Source organism: Lissotriton helveticus, chromosome 5_1 (assembly GCF_964261635.1).
Source record: "Lissotriton helveticus chromosome 5_1, aLisHel1.1, whole genome shotgun sequence".
Taxonomy (NCBI): Eukaryota; Metazoa; Chordata; class Amphibia; order Caudata; family Salamandridae; genus Lissotriton; species Lissotriton helveticus.
Genome location: NC_136065.1, coordinates 1,560,924,047 through 1,560,947,399, shown reverse-complemented (window position 1 = coordinate 1,560,947,399; position 23,353 = coordinate 1,560,924,047). Strand labels below are relative to the sequence as shown.

The following is a 23,353-nucleotide window of genomic DNA, read 5'->3' as shown; positions in this document are numbered from 1 at the left end:
CACCATCAATCTCCTGGTTTCATAGCTGAAAGAATATGGGCCAGCATAAGCATATTGAATTCATTGGGCATAGAATACCCCAAAGGCCCCAGTCGTTCTTGGGAATGATGAAACAGCAACAGTAATATCTCATCCCACTCTCCAAATTCGGCACCTACTCGATGATACCTTTGGAGAGAAAATGACCGACCTCCTACATCAAGATTCTGGAGTGTTTTTCTGAAATAAGTGGGTGGGGAGCGGCAGAAGTTAAAGATAGGGATAACCCTTTTAGACGATTTGTAAGGCCCACCTGTCAAACGTGATGTATCTCCAGACACAGAGTAAACATTGGATTCTGCCACCTACCGGCCCAGATGGGATCTCTGAGGTCAAATTAAAGTAGCTTGAAAGCTGGTGCAGCAGAAGAGGATGAGTTGGAGGAATGCTATCCCTTCTGAGCCATGCCAATTCTGCCACTGCAACACTCCTGGATTAAGTAGGTTGACTTATAACTGTTTGAGCCTTTTTTTATTTTTCTTATCTCATAGTCTGTCTGATAGGGGTCCGAGTTTGGCACTGGAACCGGTTCTTTCATTAAAGCCAATGAAGTCAAAGTCAATGCCAGTACAGAAGGAACTGGCATGGATGTAGGTGCCCAGATTAAGGTCTGCAGCAGAAAAGGTATGGGCCCGGTCGTAGGATCATAAGGGGCATAGCCACCAGGAAGTCTGACTGCAGACCCCTGCTGCTCCTTAAGACCTGAAGGCGCACCAGATAGAGCTGAAATTGTGCAGGAAAAATACAGCACAGCCTTTTTGAAGACCTCTCTGTTGTAGGGTCACTGACGGTGTGGGGACCTCGGGCGTGCTGGGACCAGCTGCAGAACTGGTTTGGATTCTATGGATTGTGAAGGGGTGCAACCTCTAGCATGACGCCCTTGCACCAACAGTGGTGAGACAGAGACGAATCCCAGTTTTTCTTTTTATACTAATTTTTGGACTTTGACTTACCGGAGGACTTCGAATGTGAAGTGGACTTTTCACTGTAAAGACCAGAGAATGTGATCTTTTCCTGGTTGGTGACAGAGTTTTACCTCTGTTCTTGGATGGCCTTTAGGTGCTATAGAGCACACTTGTCGCAAAACATTGAGTCATGTACGGGACCCATGAACCAGAGGAGGACTTCATGCGAGTCTGTGTCTAACATCTGCTTCCTGCAGTCTCAGCAGAGCGTGTATACTGCTGTTTTTGGTAGGGACCACTTTCCCTGGCACACTGTGAAAAAACCTGGAAATCATCAGAAGACCAACAAGGGAGTAGAGCTCCGTATCTGCATGAGAAAAAAGGGCACAGGTGTCGGTGCACAGGGGAGGCACTTACATACGGCTCTGCTCTGGCACAGTCTGAAGTCATCGCAGAGCAATGCAGCTCCAGCTAGAGGCATGCTCGAGCATTGCGCAAGAATTCTCCAGATCCAATCTGGCCCCAGGGGACATTCTACAGGTGAGGAATCTGCAGTTAGGGGATTCCATCAGAAAAAGCCTTAATGTGTTAGTATTAGAATTTGACTGTTAGCATTGAATAAATAACACTATATAGACACCTCGACAGCTTATTTTCCGATACCACGTACAGTTACTATACAGAAAAAGCTACTCCTTGGTAGACAACAGTGTATAATTGCATATAAAGACTGGGTAAGGTTACAAAATATGAGACATGGGTTATGTGCATCACTATCACTTCAAAAGTATTTCTATAACACAATTAGGTGGTTTTATTCTCCCTTACTGCCCAGTTCCCTCTGCTCACCCTTGGAGGATGCGTCTCCAGGCCTCTCTGCATGGTACTCACATGGTTTGTTCAGAGGAGCCCATGCGGCTTTTTATAGAATTTGTTTTTTTTGTCGGGGATTTGAGCAACATCAATTTTGCAGCATGCTGTTTATGGGTTTTCACAAAAAGCACCTTGCATAAGAATTGTAGTGCGGCCTCTCAAAAGCTAAAACAATCAGCCCTCACTAGAAGGAAAATATGGGGTCTCGGGGTTTACTGGAAAATCAAATAATAAAAACTGTAAATAAAAGACTGAAGGCACGGTCCCAATGCTTCATTTGATGACTCAGATTTTACAACGAGATCTGTAAAAGATGATCCGCCATGAAAGAACCACAAACAAAGGATTCATGTTAGTACAAATGCATGCCCACAAGTCTGTTTCACCAAAGATTTCCTTTTGTTGTGTACAGGCGCATGCTAGCTAGACAAGGGTTGCCCTTCAAGTATCAACACACACAAAGAAACTCTCAAAACTTCTCTTTATTCCGAAAAGCAAAAGAAATATACATGAGCAACTGGGGATCATGAAACATACAGCTTTAAGTTATGTCCTTTTATTAACAAAATAAAGCTCTATCTATATTTACAATCATAAAAAATATATGTACACACATTTATATATAGATATTTATATATAATCTCAGAGGACAACAGCAAATCAGGCAGATATGATGGTTCTAAAGAATGGACAGACTAGAGTCTGCAGATACGGAACAGAAATTTAACGAGGCAGGGGCGGTCAACCTCTTTCCTTCCACAGTTACCCCCACAGTTTGGATGAGCGTTTTCAACATCCGTACCAAGTGCACAACTCTATGACCATTGGGGTAGTCGGAAACACCACTTAAAGCAATCGAGGGATAGACAGACATGAATATGTCTGTATTTATACGGATGTACTTGCAGGCTCTGGCCGATATGAACGCTGCACAAAATGAATTGGTGGATGTCAGATAGTATGCGCCCAACTGGTGCTAATGTACGGAACGGCATTGTCTTGTGGTCCTATTTGGCATTTCAAACTAGATTTGCACACTTGAGTCCTCTTCAAATGAGACTTTAGGGAAGTACTGCCCTTCGGATTCTCACTCACCATTCAGTGGATTGCAAGACAAATTCTCCTGAGCCAATAGTGATTTGATGCATTGAGTGGCACTTCAATATGGATAAAATGAGAACTGCTGTGGAATGTGGATCAGTAAACGAGAAGCTGAAATTAAAGTGGAATGACAGTAAGTCCCAGAGGACAGGATACTACAGAAGAGACTAACATTAAGTTGCAGAGATCAGTCAGAAAAACCGATGTACAGGTCAGAGATGAAGGGTGTAGTAATAGACAGAGAGAATTTACAGGGCAAGTCAGAGGTAAAAGAAAGGAAAGTTACAGAGCAGATCTAAAATTAATCAAAGACAGCAAACACGGAAAACTGGACCAAAACAAACACAATGCAAAACAAAAATAAGTCAAAAGGAGATCAGACAGGAATTTGAAGGGCGGAAAACTGTTATTGGTAATTTCAGAGTGGACCGACAAGTAGTCAAGAGAGGACCAACAAAAAGTTGTAGACTTGGAGGACAAGAAATATGACAACAGGTGGTGAGAAAGTGACAGTGGGTCCACAGAAACTCACAGAGCAATTAGTCGGAACTCAGAGAGACTGATAAGTGAGTCAGTGGATGACAAAACAGGAAGTCAAAAAAGTGGAACCAGCAGAAAGACAGAACCAAATGACCAGAAAGTCTCATGGGATAACTTTCCTGGGCAAACGGATAGGAAGCTAAAAAGCACCGGACAGCAAGTAGAAGAAAAGCCTGTAGCATTGCTCTTTCGTTTTCACAATGGAGCTCAGAAATGAACTGCAAGACATGAAAGTGACCATTTACGAAATCCAGCCAGCAGCCCTCAGGGCCCTTACTTTGTGCAGTTACAGGAAATTCAATGGTTGAAATGCGATTAAACTGCTTCCTTCTGTTTGAGGCCATTATCTTGTTTCAAGATGTCTTTTAATAAAAATAAAAAAAACAATCCTGCCTGCTCTACTAAAAGGCAAACCGCACGCCTTTTGTGTCCGCCGTGGCTGAACTGCCTGTACTACTCAAAGGATAGTGAATATTTGCAGATAAATACAGCTGCAACCAAACCTGGCCTCTGACTGGTAGCAGAGACTAAAGGTAAAATGGTGAGGTAGCTGAAAAGAGTCAAATATCACGGCTGTGAAGTGAATATATATGTGTAGGACCATTGGTCAAGGGACAGAAAACGTAAGATGCTAGCAGCGGAGCTGCAGTATTCCATTTCTATCTATGATGCCTCAAAGTTCTCATACTAAGGAAGCCAAGAAGGGGTCTAAAATGTGCTGTTTGTGAGTGGCCAAGACGGCTGCAGAAGATGCCAGTAAAACAGCACTACTGACCGCTGATTTAGCTCCAGGAAGTACGAAAGATCGCCTTTCGTTCCCTGACATTCTCTCAGCCCAAGGCAGAGGGTGGCTTAGGAGCACTTTTTTAAGGCCCACCAAACCTTCCTGAAGAGATGTGGATTGTCCTGCACCTATTTTCTACAACACAATTCAAAGAACTACAAACACAAATATGCACACAAGCTCACACAGACAGGTAGGTACAAACAGACACTGGCAGTCCCTAGATGGACAAGCTTGGAGTCTCACTGGAGTCCACAAACTCTGTGTGATTTGGGTGCCTAGCATCAGAGAGTGGATCTATGCATTTCTGGAGGTACAGAAGCACAGAGTTGAGTCACTTTATAAATAGGGGAAGGTATGGGGTTCATGCCTCACCCCAGGTACATCAAATACACTCTTGCTGTTTGCTGCCTGTTCTCCAGGAGGCCCTTCCCTGAGGTTCTCCCTACCAAAAAAACCACTGGTATCCTTTGTGAGTGGGGTTTAGCCAATACTTCAGTCCGTCAACACAACCAGCTCTCCATCACTCTTGTCGTCAGCCTCTGAGTCCTCGTCTTCACTGTACGGGTACATTTCACTCTCGCCGTCCCCTGGATGATGACGATCATGGCTCTCCCTGTCGTCCGATTTCAGGCTACAGGTGTTTACAATGACTGGCATGCTGGGGTCACCTTCACAAGAAAGGTACTGGTCTGTCCTCGGCTGGGCCATCATCATCCCCATGGAGCGGTCATAAGCCACTGTTGACTGAGACTGAGGCCTAAAAAACAGAGGAAAGAAGTCAAAGCTCTGCCTATTCTTTTTATCCTACTGCAGAGATTGCCCATGTCAGAGAAACATACTGCCTCATGGCCTGCTAACCCACCCAACATTCTAGAAACATGAACACTGGTCAACTACCACCCAAACTTTACATCTCATTCAACTTCCCAATTACCCACACAACCACGTTCCTTATCAAGAAACTAATATGTACCACCACATAATACTGCAAAATACTCAAGAGAACATATTACAGCAGGAGAGAGGTTAACTGGTTGTCTGAGCCGATGGGATGCACCATGCTTTGTTTCGTATTTCACCTCTAAAATATATAATCAGCAAGTAAGCACCTCCAAAGGCAAGGAAAACCTTTCCACATCTTTCCTACAAACAATAAAAAGGCGCAAGAGCAACTATTTATGCATCAATGATGCAGTCGCTGGTAACGCACTTTCTGGCACACTCTACTTGCAGCGTCCCCACCTTTTCAATCTCTTCCAGATTCCAAATTGGATCTGGGAAAAGCTCTTTTCCACTGTTAGGAGGATTCGACTCCACATTGATGCAGGGTACCACCCCAGCAAGACAACCAGAACCATAACCACCCATGTGTGTGGGATGATTCGTGGTGGCCACCTTTGCTGGGTATGGCCCCCACCCCTAAATCACACGCAAGGAATCTGGGCTTCATTATGGATGACACCCTGTCCATGAAAGATCATGTGCGATCCCTCTGCGGTAAAGGCTTCGCCATCCTGAAGCTTCTTGCCAGATTATTTCCCTGGATACCCCTGGACTGTAGACGTTCAGTTACTCAAGCCTTATTGGTTAGTCACCTGGATTACGGCAATGCGCTATTTGTGGGTATGAACGAGCACCTGTTTTCACGCCTACAGGTATTGCAGAACTCGGCGGCTAAACTCATCTGTAACAAAGGCAAGTTCGAATCGGCCTCGGAATGACTGAAGAAACTGCACTGGCTGCCAATGCGCCAGAGGGCAGTCTTCAAACTGCTCTGTCATGCCCCTAGGGTCCTAAATAAGACTGGCCCTACTATTCTTCAAGGGAAGATTGAATTTTACGTCCCCACAAGGAACCTTCGTTCACTCCAGTCTGCCCTGGCCAGGACTAAACGTATCCATAAAGTAAGGACAGGTGGCCGCTCATTCTCCCACCTAGCAGCAAAGAAGTGGAATGAGCTTCCCCCAGACCTAAGACACACCACTAACTACATCCTGTTCCGAAAAAAACTAAAAACCCACCTCTTCCCCAATTCCTAAATGTTCCTTTAGTGTCAGCCCCCAGCAAGCTTCTGCCCTGGTATCAGCGCCTTGATATCCCTCGGGATGAGTGTTGCGCTCTACAAATACCGCAAATAAATAAATAAATAAAAGCACCTCGTCTGCGCACTGACATTTCCTCATACTTTATTCAATGCATTTGGAGTCAGAGAAAAGGTTATTGAGATTGACAACTCTATGCAGTGTAGCAACACTAAATCTGGATATAATTAATGGGACGATGACCATTTCTCAGTTAGGGGAGAGTGGAGGGATCATTGAAAAATCCCTACAGGTAGACAGACTGTCCACCAGTAGGATTGTTGCCAAAGGTAAGCAACTTGTTCTGCTTTTGGATCTCTCTACCAGCAGATTACTTACCTCTTGAACTACTAACCATGCAGTATCTTCCTAGGGGTGGGTCTGATGAGATGGCCAAACCAAACATCCTGCAGAACAGATGTGGCAAAATGGCCATTCCTGCTGTAATGCTCTATGTTTTTTAAGGGTCCCTCTATATATGCTTTTGCTCATTTGCTAATCCATATAATTTATCGTTCATTTGCCATATCTGATGCATTTGTTTTCATTATTGTACAACAATGTATATTAAATGTATTAAATGTATCCTTTGATTTATTTGACAGTGTGCTTCTAGTTCATAAATTCATGTATTTGAATACATGGCACTTATGAGGAAGCAGAATAGCTTTAGAGTTTTACATGTATGTACAATGGAATTATCACGTTATTTCTTCACCTTACACTACAAGGTCTATTTTTCTCAAAATAATTCCAGCTAGCAGAGTAGCTCGGCTCGGAGGCAAGGCATCAGGCTATGTTTGTCTCGTACCATATTTTCCAGCAGAGAAACAAATTAGCCTTGTTTTGAGGACAGCCAAGTAATCGGGACACACATAAATGAAGTACAGGTTCTAATTTCTGTGGACTCTATTGAAATACTGATCTTCATCTTCATTACACCAAGTTTCAAAATGTCAAATTCATTGGGGTTGCCGGTGCTTGTTCACGGTTGAGTGAAATGTTTTGATTTACAATAGCTTGTAAATTTGACATCACTAGAACACTCCGGTGGATCTTTTTCACTGTGGTGTCTAAAAATACATTAAAAAACAGTCTATTTGTATAAATTGGTGTCGGATTTCTTCGGTGACTTGCCGATTTCTTCTTTAATTGTTCTGATGTTTATATGGCTTACATTTGTTCCTTTGTGTAAGCCTTGCTACTCAGAGCCACAGCTACCCTGAAGATTTGACAAACAAAACCTAAGCGTTCTAATGTGGTTAGTCAGTCACACAACCACACCATGTACTACACCCCAGTTCCTCATATGATCTGTTTCAGGTTGTTTGGAGACACTTTATAACAAAATACTCAAATCTCTACACCACAATTGCTCTAGCAGGCATGCCAATACTGATGTAGAAAATGTTAACAGTAACAGGTTCCTGAGAGTGGAAACACAAACCAGTGAAGTGATATGATTTTAATTCTTCTAGTTAAAATAGAGGAACAGAATCCAGCCATGACCAAGAGGGTGTTACTAACCACTCATAAAATATCCTTGACACACTCCACTCATTAAATAGAACATAAGGCTATGATGAGGCCAGTGGCGGCTTCTCTTTAGGGGCGTTTTGGCGCCGCCTCCCTGCTTTCTCGCCGTGCAAGAAGGCAGAAACATAAATGGTAATAACTACCATTTGTTTCTGCCTTCTCGCACAGCGAGAAATCAGAAGTTCCTGGTTGGGGGTGGGCGGTCCTGCTCGAGGGCAGGGGGAGTGGCTTGCCCACTATTGTTCATACTGACTGCTTGGGCAGCCTGTGGCCGCCCAAACAGTCAGTATGAACAACAGTGAACAAGCCACTCCCCCCTGCCCTCGAGTAACACCGCCCACTCTTCCTGTTCTCTATGTATGCTGCAGCATACATAGAGAAAATGACCCGTGTGGGGCAGCGGCCTCACCAATCACAACGATGCCATTGCAGCGTTGTGATTGGTGGATGGGAGGGAGGCTGCCTTCCTGATGACATGCGCTGCAGCTTCAGCGCAGGACGGCGGGAGTCTCGGGACTTAAGTGGGACGGTAAGTTTTACTTTTATATATTTTTTCCCTTAAACCCCTCCCGCCTCCTCCCCCATCCCCTCCGTGACCCCATTTCCACCCCTCCCCCCCGTAATGCCGGCCGCGACTGGTCTGTCATACGCACAAAATGATTCTAACCGCGTGTGTATTTTCTTTTCAATGCGAGTTGTGCGCCGTTGATGGGTTTTTAATCACCAAAAAAGGCCCCGGTGTTTGACTTGTGAAAATCTGTTTGCAAGGTGTACGCGAAATTCTTGTGAGGAAAGTCTTCAAATCCCAGAGTCAACACACGCCGGCCCCCTCCTCAGTCCCAAACCACCCCCGTGCACTGCTGGCCTCTCGCTTCTGTTTGCAGTGCGCTGGGTGTAGTGAAGGAATGTTTCACGGGGCCTTGCCGCCCTGAAAGCCTGCCTTCACCCAGCCAGGAGGATGCAATTCACTGAAGACCTTAGCCAAAAGCAAACAATTGTCTCATGTGGCAGCAGGTGCAAATGAGATGGGTCCATGATAAGGCTGTAGTAAAGTGACACCTTTCATTCCGAGTGCGTTTCTGTTATTGGTGTTTGTTGATAGATTGCTTCAAGGTGTGGTGTCCTCAGGAAAATGGGGTTCAAGGGGGTCAGGCATGAAGCTATGGTCAAGGCCGAACTGAGAAACCAAAAGCAGCCTTGGCAAAAATCCCGTTTCCTTTTTCTTCTCCTTCAATCGATCACTTTACAACCATGCGTTCTCTCTCGCCATCTCTCTCTTATCCCTCTTTCATCACTTTATTGCTATCTTCTTCTTTGATCGCTTTTTCTCTATCTGCCCCTTCCCCCCTTCTCTTTCCCTCTCTCTCCTGAAGCCTCCTTGTGCTGTTGCAATAAACCTCGGGGAGCTGGGGAAAGTAACAGCTGCACCAAGAGCAGTCCTGGGCTTTCAAAACTGGCCCCAAGTGGCGCCAGCCCACCAGGGAAATGCCCGGTGGAATAAAAGGCCGCTCTGGCCCTAGCAATGGAGCTTGATACTTACCAAACCAGGGGCCATACTTACTAACATTTCGCATTTCACACTGTGACACAAAATGTAGCATCAATTTACTAACCAGTGTAAAGGTCAGAGGTCCTTATGTATTAACACTTTTTCCAACAGGCACAGATGGCAAGACCCTTTGATACATCAGGCCCATGATGCACAGAGGTAAACTGCACTGAGGTGCATGTGCCCACTTTGCTAAATCCGGGTCCAGGTTTATGACTGTTCGTGGGGCGTGCCCAGTTCTTTCTAGGACAGAAAATGCACCATACTTGCAATGTGAAGGGAAATGTTTGCTCTCAAAAATATCTGCAACGTTAGCAAACTCAACAAGGGGCCTGTTTCTTAAAAAAAGCCTAAATCTATACCTGAAGGGTTACTTATTTGCTTGTGTGCAGCAGACTTAGAAATTATTTAGGTCACAAATAGAAGCCTGCCATAGTCGCAGGTTACTAACAGTACTCCTGGGAAAAAAACGTTGTTCCCCAGTATGTGCATGAAAAGATAGAACCATGGGAGCCTGGGTGCTTCCTGCTACCAGCAGATAAGTGATTTTTTTTTTTAACCTTCCACTCTTCCACGCCCCACTGCTGCTTCCCGGCAGCAGCCACCACTGGATGAGGAGCAGAAAGCACTAGTGTGCAGCCTCAGACTACCTCATTCTCATTTCCCTATGCACCCCCACTGAATGTAGAAAGTCAAGTGATGATTGAAGCACCCAACAGGAAACATAGTTCCCTGAAGTAAGAAATGTGGAAGGAAACAAGCATCCAAAACAAAATGCTCCAGAGTGCGGACAAATAAAAGAATAAGAGGAAAGCCAATAAACTAGGAGCAGGGAAGAGAAAAATGGCATTTGCATTGTAAGCATCTGTTTGTAGAAAGTGCTGTGTACTGACAAGCTGTGCATACTCCTACCATCTAATGCTGGGCTTGGACGTTCGCAAATAGTTTTTCTTCAAAGAAGTCTTTCAAGTCATGAGATGTGTTATAACTCCTCCATGGGTAGACAATGCACATGGGCACTGACTCAAACATGGATTCCTATCGTACAGTGGTGAGAATGTGTATGGAAGCATAGCATTAGTGCAGTGTCGATTAGTTAAGAAGAGAAGGGATTTGCAGTCAACAAAGGCTTTTGGGCCAGAGTGCAGGCGATATGAATCTACAGCACTACATGCTATGAACACCTGCTTAGAGGGTAAGTACCATTTTTTGTTCCTAGCATGCGAGTCTGTAAATACACATGCTCTGCATAAACTGTTAAGCGGTACCCTCTTTAAGTGGTGGCTAGTGTGTTGCTGATGTCTGGACCAAAGTCCTTAAGACTGTCTGGCCAACCATAGCCTGTTGGTGAGGTAGGATGTATACACAATAGTACTGGGTAAACGTGGTGGGGTTGAACATAGAGCCGCTTTGCTGATATTAGCAAGCAGGAGCTTGTCTAAGGGAGCCATGGTGGAGAACGCCAGGTTTGGAACAGGTAGGACTCTTAGTTTTGTGGTGACGGGTTGGGATGCACATGACTATCCATCTATCTATGCCAGCTTTAGAGATGAGATGAGCATTGCAAGGTTTCACAACAATACGGTCAGACTTATGAAAGGGCTTGGTCCTGTCAACGTAATACACAAGAGCTCTTTTAAAGTCCAGCAGGTGTAGAGCTTTTCTACTACTAAGTCGGACTGTGAGCTCTATAGTTTGGTTAAGGTGTAAATGTGATAGCACCTTAGGGGAAAAGTTAGATTGTTTCTGAAAACAACACTATCTTTGTGTAACTGAATGAAACGTTCTTGTTCTGTGATAGTTTGCAGTTCACTAATGCATCTGAGGGAAGTAACGGCCACAAGGAAGGCATGAGTATAGATTTGGGATTACTGTGGGATCTGCTGACGTGTGCTTCGGTACTTATTGTTTGCTTAGGTTCAGGCCAACTGGCTTACCATGGAAGGGAGATGTATTTACAAACTTGCCTGCATCACACACAAAACCCTTCACTCACCTTCACCCAACTACCTAAACAGCAAACTGGTAAAAGCAGGAAAATCCAAAATTCAGAGAGGCTCCAACTCACTCCTTCTCATCCCTTTGAAATTGAAAAGGAAAACCACTCAGTGCCGATCCTTTACTGGTAACGTACCCAGGATGTGGAACGCACTCCCTAGAGACCCCAGATGCAACCCCTCATTCTCCTGCTTCACAAGGGAACTGAAACTCCATCTCCTCAACAAATACTTTACAGACCAACGTCAACTAACCTAGACTTCTATATCCTAGGGGACTCCCCTCTCACTTGACCAACAATGATAGGTAGTTACTTGAATGTGCTTTTCTCCCTCCTCTTCACTGTTTGCCTAATTTTTATGTTTTACTTATGTCTTTTTGCTTCCTTATGTCCTACTTCGTAATGCAATTCTTTTTCTCTCCTGTGTGTATGTAAAGCGCTCTGATACCCACGGGTCAAGCTAGCGATATCTAAACCTTTTAAAAAAAAAATAAAAATAAATAAATAAAGGTTCAATGGGTGGCCCCATGACAACTACAGTAAGGTTTCACATGGGGGCAGGATGTATTATGGGAGGTATGGACCTCTTGAGACCCTCTAAGAAAGCCTTGACTACTTGAATCCTAAATAGAGATGAATGCTCCCTGCTTTGCATGCAGACCCAATGGCAGCTAAGAGTAGGAGTAATGATGTAATCTGCTATCTTTGACATGTGCAGAAATTAGGTCTTGCCTACAAGGCAGATTTTTCAGTGGATGATGTCCTGGATGTTAGGCTTCTAGGGGGCCAGGTATTTGGAAATGCAATGGTGCACAAACCTCTTCCACTTTGCAGACTAACAGGCCAATGTAGCCGGACTACAAGCTTTCCGCAAAATGCTTATACATATGGGGTGGGAGGGGGTGTAAAATAGCCAATTTTGCAAAAAAGAAATATCAGTACCAGTGTGCACATCTCTAATTTGTGTCATAATTTTTTTATTGGAGTTCAAAGATAGGCAATTTCATAGCTTATAAAACAATATAATAAATATAAATCAGTATGTGAAATTATATACACCTGTAATATATTAAGGAAGAGGAAAAAAGGAGGGAAAGGGGAGAAAGGGGAAAAGGGAGAAGGGGAAAAAGGAGAAGGGAAAAGCTATATATAGGGAGGGAAAGAAAAGAGAATTCGAATTTCAGGAATCGCAAAGAAAGGGGGTCCACACCTGCTGGAATATTTGTTCTTGGTCTTGTATCCTATAAATTACCTTTTCATAGGATGCTGTCTATCATCGCAACCATCCAGTCCTCTTTGGAGGGAGGGCTAGGCGATTGCCACAGCATTAAAACACAAAGTTTAGCAGCAGTAAGTGCAGTGTGTAAGAGTCGACTTTGAGGTCGTGAAATAGAAGGAAAACTTCTAAAGTCATGTAGCAAAATAGTGGCAGGTGTGAAAGGGAGTAAAAGAGGAATAGTTTCTAGTAGTGTAGATCCTATTTGCTGCCAAAATTGTTTTATAAAAGGACATTCAAAAATTATATGCAGGAGGTCACAATTAGCTTCAGAGCATCTCCAACACCTAGAATGCGATGATAATCCAGCTCGTTGCAACTTTAAGGGAGTCCAATGCCAATCATGTAAAGTTTTATAAACACAGAACTTCATTCGTGCTTCACGAGTGCCCTTATCCAGGGCTTCCAATATGTCTGGCCAGGTATCTTCATCTATGGTGATATGAAGCCGTTCCTGCCATTTATCACGGAGAGTAGCAAGAAGTGGCCGCGAATATAAATGGTTAATCAGAGTTCTATATAAACCTGACATGACACCTTTATGTCGGCCCCAAGTGCAAAGAAAAGTCAAAATCGGCGAAGTTTGCAGTGTCCAAGGGGGAAGGCCAAGACATCTCTTCAGAGAATGTTGAAGTTGTAAATATCTCGAAGCCTGATGTAAAGGAAGATCAAATTCTTTATAGAGAATCTCAAAAGATTTCAGTTCACCACCTACTATAAGTTGATCTAAGATTAAGATTCCTCTTGAGCTCCATTCAGGCCAAGAAAGTGCTTGTCCATTAATTCGAATGCTTTCATTCTTCCAGATGGGAGCTTTAGAATGTAAACAATGGGCAATGCGCAGTAGACTATGTACACGTTGCCATGTTTGATATGTGGCATTGAGCACAGGATGTGCAGGAGTAGTCCTAGGTTTACGAACATTGTACAAAAAACATCTCTAATTTGGAACCTTTACAGATGTAAAAAGTGCAGGGCAGTGGAAGGGTGGTGAGAAATCTGTGGCTGGATAGAGCATCCACCAGAAAGAGGATTACCGAAGGTAAATAACGAAATGGTTACTTACCAGTAGAACTAGTTTTGCAGCTTGACGCATTTTCTGGATTCAGACGCTGAGCATAATTTTGCCATCTACTGGTTGGGTACTTTTTTATTTTTATTTTTATATAGGCATCGTCTACCATTTGAGCTTTGTCACTTCCTTGTGTGGCATCAGACATGCGCCTCAGAAAGTCCTTGACAGAGTCACCATATTCAGATTCTTATTTCCCCTTTACTGGAGATTTGATATGTTAGTTTCTCTTGCCTCTACTGATTTCGCTCTCTTAGATTCCTTTGTAAATACACATCCTTTGGTGGAGGTGGGTGGGGTGCATGTGAATCCGGAAACTTCTTTATGTTGCAAAATGTCTACTGGTAAGTAACCCTTTCATTTTGCAGCCCGAATCTTTTCTGGGTTCACATGTTGTACATTGATTATATAGTGGGATTTTGTCATGATGCTAGGGTGGATCCTTTAGAGTGTGTGTTTAGCACTCTGTCACAGTCTCCTTGATGGCTTGAATGTCCACGGTAAAGCTTTCCGAGAGTGTGTACTGAAAACCATTTGGCTGCTGCACAGATATTGTCTAGTGTCACGTTTTCTAGGAAGGAGTGTTGCTACCTTCTTCCCTGTTGAATGTACCTGTGTTGCTCCTTTTGTGACAATATTGTACAGTCTGTACTATCAAACTTGTGATAGTTCCCTTAGTGACAAGAGAGCCCTTCCTTGCATGTACGAAGGATATGCAGAACTGTTCCCCTTTCCTGATGTGTTTTGTCCTTTCTAAGTAGTACATTATGCTTGTCACACATCCAGTGTCTAAAGGGCCTTCTCTGCTCTTGTCTTTGGATGTTGGAAAAAGGCTGGTACGTAGATGGCCTGATTAACATGGAATTTTGTCACCACCTTTGTTATGGATCTTGGAATAGTTTTCATTATTGCACTGTCCTAAGGTATCGAGATACGGTTCTTGTGTGGTAAGTGCGTAAATTGAACTTACCTGTCTCAGTGAATTGACTGCAATTAGAAAGGACATTTTTAGAGTTAGACACTTAAGTTGTACTTTTTGTATTGGTTCAAAGGGTGATGTCATTAGTTGAGTAAGCACCACATTGAGATTCTAAGAGGCGTGGTTGTGCTTCTTGAGGGTGCTATTTTTTTTGCCCCTTCTAGAAAACGGTTTTATCACTAGAGTGGTCATGAAACTCCTCCCTATTACACCCTTTGGGTATGCCACAATGGCCGCTAGAGGGAACTTTTAGTGAGGCGTAGGAGAGGTGGCTGTCCAGCAGGTGGGTAGGGTATGCGATCACGGTACCATCCTGTTACCAATCCCTGCAGGTTCTCTTCTTGTTGCATCAGTGTAAGAGTTTCTTCCATTTGTTACTGTAACATCTTCTTGTTGTTGGCTGCCCTGCTTCTTTTTAAGTATTTCCGTTGACCTTATCAGTAGGTTTCAAGGAGCCATGCTGTCAGACAGAGGGTGTCTGGTTCCGGATGGCACACTTGACCCACCTGGATTGTAAACATGTCCTGATGTGTTTTAAGTCTTATGGACTGGCCCCATCATATGTCCATGCATTCTGAGAACCACATCTGTCTGACCTATTGTGGTGACCCTGAGAGAGGTGTTCCTTTCGGCACCTGTGTATTATATGTGGTATGATTGGGATTAGTGGAAAAGCATATGCAAAGCTCCTTGGCGATTCTATTGCCAGGGCATTCCCTAGCGACCCAAGACGGTAGAATCTGGATGTGAAGCTTTGGCATTTCACTTTCTTGTGTGTTGTGGATAGATCTACGTGTGTTGTCCCCCACCTCTTGAAAATATTTTCAAATTTTTATTGTTTTAGTTCCCGTTTATGTGTTTGCTTTTCTGCTTAGTGTGTTTGGTCCTATGTTTAGCTCCCCTGGTAAGTCTATCTCTACAGGCAATGATATCTTGTTACCCATTGCCCATTTCCATATCTCTTGGGCTAGCTTTGACAGTGGGGTTGACTTCGATCCACCCCTGTTTGTTCAAGTTAAACACTATTTTTTAGTGATTGTTTGGATTAACATGGTCTTTCCAATTCGATGTTTCTGGAAAGCCTTCAGTGCTATACAGCATATGACCTCTCCGTCCTGTGTGGGATGAGCCTGTTGTGATGATCAAAAGAGGGAGCAGGTTTCCCCATTGTGATGTTCTGCAGGTTCCACCGTTACATTTCCTAGCAAACCTGGTCTGTAATAACCACTAGATCGTCCCAACTCCTGGTTGGCTGTGGCCATTGTAGTTGTAGCCACTCCTGTTAGTGGCCTCATGTGTAACGTTGTGTGTGGAACTTGGAGAATGCACAAAGCCACCTTGCCCATCATTTTGCCCACTGCTCTCACTGTCAGACATTGACCCTTCTGGTGGAGGAGACTCTTATCTATCATTGCCTTGACACTCTTGTGGTCTGAAAATTCCTTCCATTACGGAGATGTTGAAAATTTCTAGTAATTGATGGAGAACCTCAGGTTGTGCAATGTCCTTTTGACCTCATTGATGTTGTTTTGCATTGGCTGAATATATCCGTCTGCCTTTACCAGCAATTTGTCCAGGTATAGGTACAGGTGTACCCATTCCTGGTTGTCTGAAGTGTGCTGTCACCACAGCTAGGCATTTTTTACTTATCCCAGTACTAATTTTAAGCAGAAAGACATAAAACGTGAACATTTAGTGTACCGTGTCCACTCCAAATCTCAAAAGAAAATTCCTGTGTAGCTCGTTCATTGGTATGTGACGGTATGCATCCTGGAGGTCTACGGTTGCCATGCAGTCCCTCTAGCATGGAAGGGGAATGACCGCTTGGAGGGATGTCATCTTCAATCTATTTGATAAACTTGTTGAGTGCTCTTAGATCCAGTATTGGTCTTAGGGTCTTGTCTGGTGTTGGTACAGGGAAGTAGGTAAACCTCAGAGTTTTTATCTTGGTGGTACTAATTCTATAGCCTATTTGCTTAACAGGCCCTTTACTTCATGCTGTAGTCGATGTTATTCTTCTCATCTGATTTTCTTCTACTTTGATGGTGTTGTGGGATGGAACTTTAACACGACGCAACAATTATGCCTTCTGATATTTAGTATCCATTTGCCAGAGGTAATTAGTCTCCATTCTCTCAGAAACCCTCCGATCGATCCTTTGTCGTACTGATGATTTGTGTAAGAGGACATTCTTTGCGGAATTGCTCGTCTGTGTTGGTTCCTTGTCTGGGGGAAGAGGCTCCTCTTCCACTGCCTCATCCAAGAAAGCACAGCCTCGAGCTTGATCCCTCCTGCCACTGTGATGGTGCTGCTGTTGAAGTACTTTCACTAAATGTTCTAGGAGTGGTGTGTGGTTGCATGCCTTCTCTTGTGGGAGCTCTCTTTGTCTGCGCCATACCCCCTCTAAATGGACCCTTGTAATGTAAGGCTCCCATGACTTTGGGAGTCTCGTCGTCCTTTTTCATGCGCTGAAGTGAAAAAGCTGTCTCTCATGAAGGGCATGTTTATTATGGTGGCTTGTACTTCCTGCTTAAATCCTAAAATTTAGAGCCAGCCATGTCTGCGTCGAGGGGTGGATGCACATAGGTGTCTACTGGCTGTGTCTGCAGAAACTAATGCAGACTTGAGGCAGGTGTTAGCAATTGTCTTGCCCTCTTGCGACACCTAATTTGCCCTCTTCTTAAACTCTCCTGACAGGAGTTCTTTAATCTCCTCTCATTGTTAGTGGGCATATCGGTTTAGTAAGTCGTTTAAATTAGCTATATGCCATTGCGCAGTACATAACCTCTCAAGCTTTCTAGCCACCATGTTCACATTCTTGCTTTCCGTGTTGGTCATGGACCTGTTGATGTGTAGTGGTTACCCCTTGTGAGCAGTTACCATGATTAGGGAGTCACCTTGCATGTTTCCCCTGAAGTAAGGGGGAGGGTGGGGAGTGGAAAAGCAACACTTCTTTTCCGCCCTCAGATTGATGGATTTTGCTGCTGCTTGTTCCTTGAATGTCTTCCTCCCTTGGCCTAGAACACTCCGCAGCATTGGGAGGAGTGTTTTTTCTTCTGGTCAAGCAGCAGTGTGTCAAAGAGGAAACATGTTTCTGTTTGCTCCAATTCCAGTTGTACTCTGTGCATGTTTGCTGTCCTCTTAATGACAAGCTGTATGTGGTGATGCCATCTGGTGGTGAGGTTTTTCAACGGTAGGAGTCTACGCCCCCATCCGGCGAGTCAGTGTATATGTCTTGCCAGTCATCTATAGATTTTCCAGTATGTGATGATTTCCGGTCCTGGAACTGTTGGTCCTCTTCTTCCGTTCTGTAAACACCTTCTTCTACCTCTTCCTGTGATACTGGAGTGGATGGTGGTTCCAGTTCTCCATTTCCTGCTCTCTCGGTTTGTCTGCTTGTTGTTTGCGTTGTATCCTTTAGCCCTTAAGAAAGTAGTTGAACTCTCTTATGAATGAGGAACACTAGTTCTGTTTCAAAGCGTCTCCTTTTCTTCTCATCTTCTATAATTCCTCGTTTGACACTGAGTTACGTTTCCCCACTTCTCTTCTTTGATGTCAAAGTGGAGGAGCTCTTTGGTGTTGGCGTTGTTATATTTTTCGACATCGGTGTAGAGACAGGTTTCAGCGTCAATGTCTAGCTGGTCCATGGGTTCAGCATCAAGCCGGTCTTCCCCCGATTCAGTTTTGTCCCTCCCATGCTTTTGATCCTCTTACAAGGTTGAGGCTGGTTGTGAGGGTTTGCATCCACAAGTGAGGGCCTTTTGGCTTTGTGTTGCCTTTGCCAACATCAGCTTTGTGTGTTTTGAGTCTGAACTCATCAGATCACCTGCTGGGCACCCTTGTGGCGTTTCCTTGCTCGGGTCTTCCTTTGTCTCTTCTCTGGCTGGACATCTATTATCTCCTCAAGCTCCTGCTCTTCTCCCTTGGCCTCTTAAGGGTCTTCGACTGTATTCTCTTCCTCACTCAACAGGCCCAGGTCTCTCAAGCACCCCTTTTTATCCTGTGGTGATTCTATGGCATAGTGCACCCACCTCTACTTCTGATTGACTTTGGCAAGAATTCTGCACAGTCTGTGCAATCCTCCAAACTGTGGTCTTTCAGACACATCTCGTCATCGTTATTTTGTGCCCATTCATGATGCCACTTTGGACAAAAGCTAAATGTGGTGTGCTCCACACCACTTTATCTTTCTCCGACCCACAGTCTCTCGCTACATGTCGGGTTCCTCGCTTCTTTAGTGCTTCTTTCCACCATCCAACGGCGTTGTCGCTGTTTCTGTTGTTTTCCCATTTTTTCTCGGTGACTGAATTTCTATGATGCAGTTACTTTCCCGTCAACTCTAGAGCTCTCTCACTTGCTTCCAGACCCAGCAACGCAAAAAAGAATCTGAAGATGGCGTCAACATCGAAATGTTTCCAGGGACACGTCTGACATCACACAAGGAAGGGTATAGCCCAAATGGCTAAAGGTCACTGACGCTCCCCAAAATAAGAGAAAACAGACTAAAAAGATACTATTCCAGACCAAACCACTAGGTGGCGAAAGTAGAGCATGTGAATCCAGTAAAGATCCACACTGCAAAGTTTGTGCTTTGGTACTGGTATACGCAGGCTCCTTACCTTTAGAATAGATACCAAAATGGTACCTCTCAAGGTAGTGGGGGGAGGGGCGGGGTCTGACGAGTAGACTCAGACAAAAAAATCAAGCAAGACTTTTAGCAAAAAGGTCCTTTCCTCCAGACCTGGCTGTCTAAGCAGTAGTGCTTCATGAGCATGTGCATCGACGCCTATGTTGCATCCTGGCAGTGGTAGCAGCCCTGATGGAATGGACTATCAGGCCTTCTGGAGGCTGTTTTTTGTCCAATGCATAGCATATCTTAACGTAGAGAACTATATAGCACGACAGAGTGCTTTTCTGCACAGCCTCTCCTTTCTTCACCCCCATACATCCCAACAAAAAGTTGAGCATCCCCTCGATGGTCCTTGGTATGATGGATGTAAACACTTAAAGGTTCTTTTGGGTCCAACTGATGGAGCCTCTCCTCTTTTGAGGAGTGAGAAGTGGCAAAGAATACTGGGAGAGTGATGGATTGCTAAATGTGAAAGAAGTCCTCAGCACCAGTTTGTTTGGAAAAAAGGTGATGTGGAGTGAGTTTACTCATGGCACAAGCTGAAGCGATCGCAATGACAAAGATTCATGGCATCACTTTTCACAAAATCCTGACCGAGGGCTGTGCGAACCTTCAACGTTTCTGGAAAGACTCACCTTCATCTACGTTGAGCCCAGCCGCCTGTTTGCTCCCCCTTGCTGAGTCCTCCCGCCGCCGCATCGCTACCACCTGCGGCCGCAGTTGGGAGGGACTCGGTATCCCAGGGGCCTTTGCACTGGCGCTCCTGCAAGCGCGTCACCATCTTGCGCCCGGAGGCGCTACAAAGGCGGGGCTCGCCCGCAACGCGGGACGCGAGCGGGACGCCCGGACCAAGGGCGGGCCCGTCTAAGCCCGTCCAAGGACACCCAGGACCGGACCGGCCCACCCCTCTAACAACTGTTTCGAAAATAGTAAGGACCCTGAACATTAAGTCTGTAACTCACGTTGTACTTTAACTACACCGTTAAATATCGTGGCTCTGTGAGATTTATTTCCGGTCAGGGGTCAATACCTGATTTGTTTGAACTATCCAATCTCTGTTGCAGAAAGAGAACACTCAAAGACTAAGTACGGCATAACGTCTATTGTCCTGTGTCATGTCGGCTAAGGCTACTCCCAACTTCTTAACTCCGCAGGGGAGGGCAACCGTCAAAGGTCCATTAGACGCCTATATAACGAAGAGGGTGGCTGCTATAGATCAGGAGATTGCCCTGGTAGAGAGACGTTTGTCCTTTGGCCCACAGCCAATCACACCTTCTCTTCCAGAGGATAGTATAAGGTTTTCACCTTCACACACACAGATAGGTAAATCACCAGCATTAGATGTCCCGCTCATTTTTCAGGAGCATTCGCCTTCACACATTTCAATCACCAGCCCTCACTTTAGTGAAGCACCTTTGGAACTGTCCTCAGACCTTTCCTCAATTGAACCTTCACTACTATTACTACCTGCACCAACCCCCAAGAGGTCACCTGAAAAGCAACAACTTGCTAAACAACATGTAAAGGAAAATTTGAAAAGAAAAAGGGGCCCGTCCCTGAAGGGGAGAATAGCGAAAGTCCCTAGAATTTCGAAAAAATCCATCACAGGGAAACTTCCCCTCATTAATAAGAGTAAAGTACAACAACATCTCGAGAACATAAATGCTCAACATGCACCGGTACAGCTGGATGGGACATTTCCGTGCACTCTGGAAAATATAGAGCATTTAATGAAAACATTAGTTCTCTCACTGGTAGAAAGGGTTAAAAGATTGTGTTCTGACCTGGCTAACCTATCTGTGGTATCTACTGAAAACACCAAGCTACTGAGTGAAAACACCAAACTTTTGAGTGAAAATACTACTCTTTTGAAAGAACTAACACTCAAAATGAAAGCTGATAGCTTAAAGGACCCCCTACTTAAAGAAGGCGAGCGACCTGACAAAACGACTCCTGCAATTAACGCAACTAGGGTAAATCCCGCATTATACCATAAGGCGAAGGAAAATTTAACTAACGAGAAGGCCAAAGACCCTGTCCCACCAAAGCAACTGAGGCCAGACCAGTTAAAACCAGCTAAAGATCCCACATCCGTCAATCATCCAGGGGCTACGGGTCTTAAACCTTCCGGAAATCAGGATCAGGTTGAGGGCCCACCTAACTCTGTTCATAAGATTACACCATCTTATAGAGCTAAAACAACTAGAGAACCAATTAGAGAACGACCCCCCCAGAGAAACATCAACACCCGCAATCATATAGACTTACCTCCCGATTCCGCCCCTTTCGTAATTCTACTTACAGGTGTATCTGAGCTCACAGACGGCACACCGGAAGGATATTATGATTTAAAAAACAAGGTCATGCACTGGCTTAGAAATAACAGACCATTACCCCCCCACCTGGATGGGGTGATAGTGAACGTGAGGCGCTTGTGGTGGGTAGGACAAAGGCCAAAGGACATCCCAGGCGATGTGATTGCCATCAACTTTAAAGATTTTAGGGTGGTAACTCACATCACCGATTGGTTTGACATGCGTGGAGCTAATGGTATCTCTCCACAAGGGACCTGAGTTATTTCTATCCCCAGCACTTAGTAGCACCCCAGCACGATGGATACTCTTTTGACAACTCCTCTCGCCCCCCCTTTGTTCCGTCCTTACTAGATATAAACATCGAACCGAGGAGACCCCATTGGCACATCCCGAGGCCAAGACCACACAGAAGAAATCCTAGTGCCTGGGGGGGCACGGTAACTTTGTCTCGCGGCCTGCATATGTGCCCCATTGGCATATTCCGCTGGCTAATAGATATGATGCTTTGTCAGGCCTTGAAGATCTGGACTGACAAGCAACGCTCCCTGAGCATGATGAGAATTCCTTTCTAAATAAAACATCAATATCCATCCACAACCGGCCAGAAGAAGAGCCAACACCCAATGACATAGTGAGCTCAAGGGCATCTGAAATAGCCTTAAACACCTGGGGAGGGTTTTTGCCATCTCCACAAACAGGAGAACTCCTAGCGTCAAAATACCCTGAAAGGAGTCACCAACAATTATCCCTAAAAGCACATAATCAACTTTCACCCGTGATTATGGATATATTGCATACTGACTCCCCGCATATCCTAGACCTAACTGGGAACCCTGGATCTAACCGTCAGGGACCTAGTAACAGCCCTCATACCTTACTTTCATGGAATGTAGCTGGCCTAGGAAATAAAATCACCCATAAACCCTGGCTAGAGACTATACAAAATCATGCCATACTATGCTTTCAAGAGACCTGGCTCTTGGAGGAAATTCATATACTAGGCTATCAGACCTTTCATTCACCTGCCTTTCCTTCAACTCAGGGCCGTAACAGGGGGGGTCTCTGTATCTATGTCTCGACTACGGGGGATGTGAAAGTCCGCAATTTTCATTCCAGTCAGTTTTTCCAAATACTTTCTTTTAAGTGGGGCACTTCACACAGTATTGTTTTGGTGAACTTTTATAATAATATGCTAACCAACGAAATGGAACCTACCATGGCAGAAATTTTGCGCTGTATTAATTCACTGGGAGAAGAAGCTACAGGGGAAAATTTGATCGTATGGGTGGGGGACTTCAATTGCACTGTTTGCCCGTCAAATGAACTAGGTTTGTGTGGCCTGTCAGATTACGGGGAGGAGGGTCCCATACATTTCGCCCACACCAAGATGGGGTCTCTTTTCAACGATATTGTATTTCATTTTGATTTTTCATTTGTCAATCATGTATGCTCACCACCAGTTCCCTTTGAACCGACTTTTAATGGTAGGGGTTGTAACTCGACGATAGTTTTTGCCCTAATCACACCAACTACATCTGGGTTCATAACCCATTGGGAAATAGGGAAGGAGCCACTGAGTGACCACTATCCATTGATTTTTGGTGTAAATTTGATGGGGCATAGGCCAAGGAGGGCAGGCATATGCACCTATCCTCACGAGGTTAATTTAAC

At 44.6% G+C, this 23,353-nt stretch overlaps 1 protein-coding gene across 8 annotated transcripts in view; it reads right to left on the bottom strand.

Annotated features, from left to right (window-relative positions):
• Positions 1–2,281: 2,281 nt before the first annotated feature.
• The window catches only part of SOX13 (SRY-box transcription factor 13), a 259,045-nt gene continuing 237,973 nt past the window's right edge, over positions 2,282–23,353 (bottom strand). For all 8 annotated transcript variants that reach the window (XM_078644662.1, XM_078644660.1, XM_078644664.1 and 5 more), the window contains one exon: positions 2,282–5,002. In XM_078644662.1, coding sequence (XP_078500788.1) covers positions 4,738–5,002 — 265 coding nt within the window. In that variant the 3' untranslated portion in view covers positions 2,282–4,737. The remainder of the gene's footprint in view (positions 5,003–23,353) is intronic.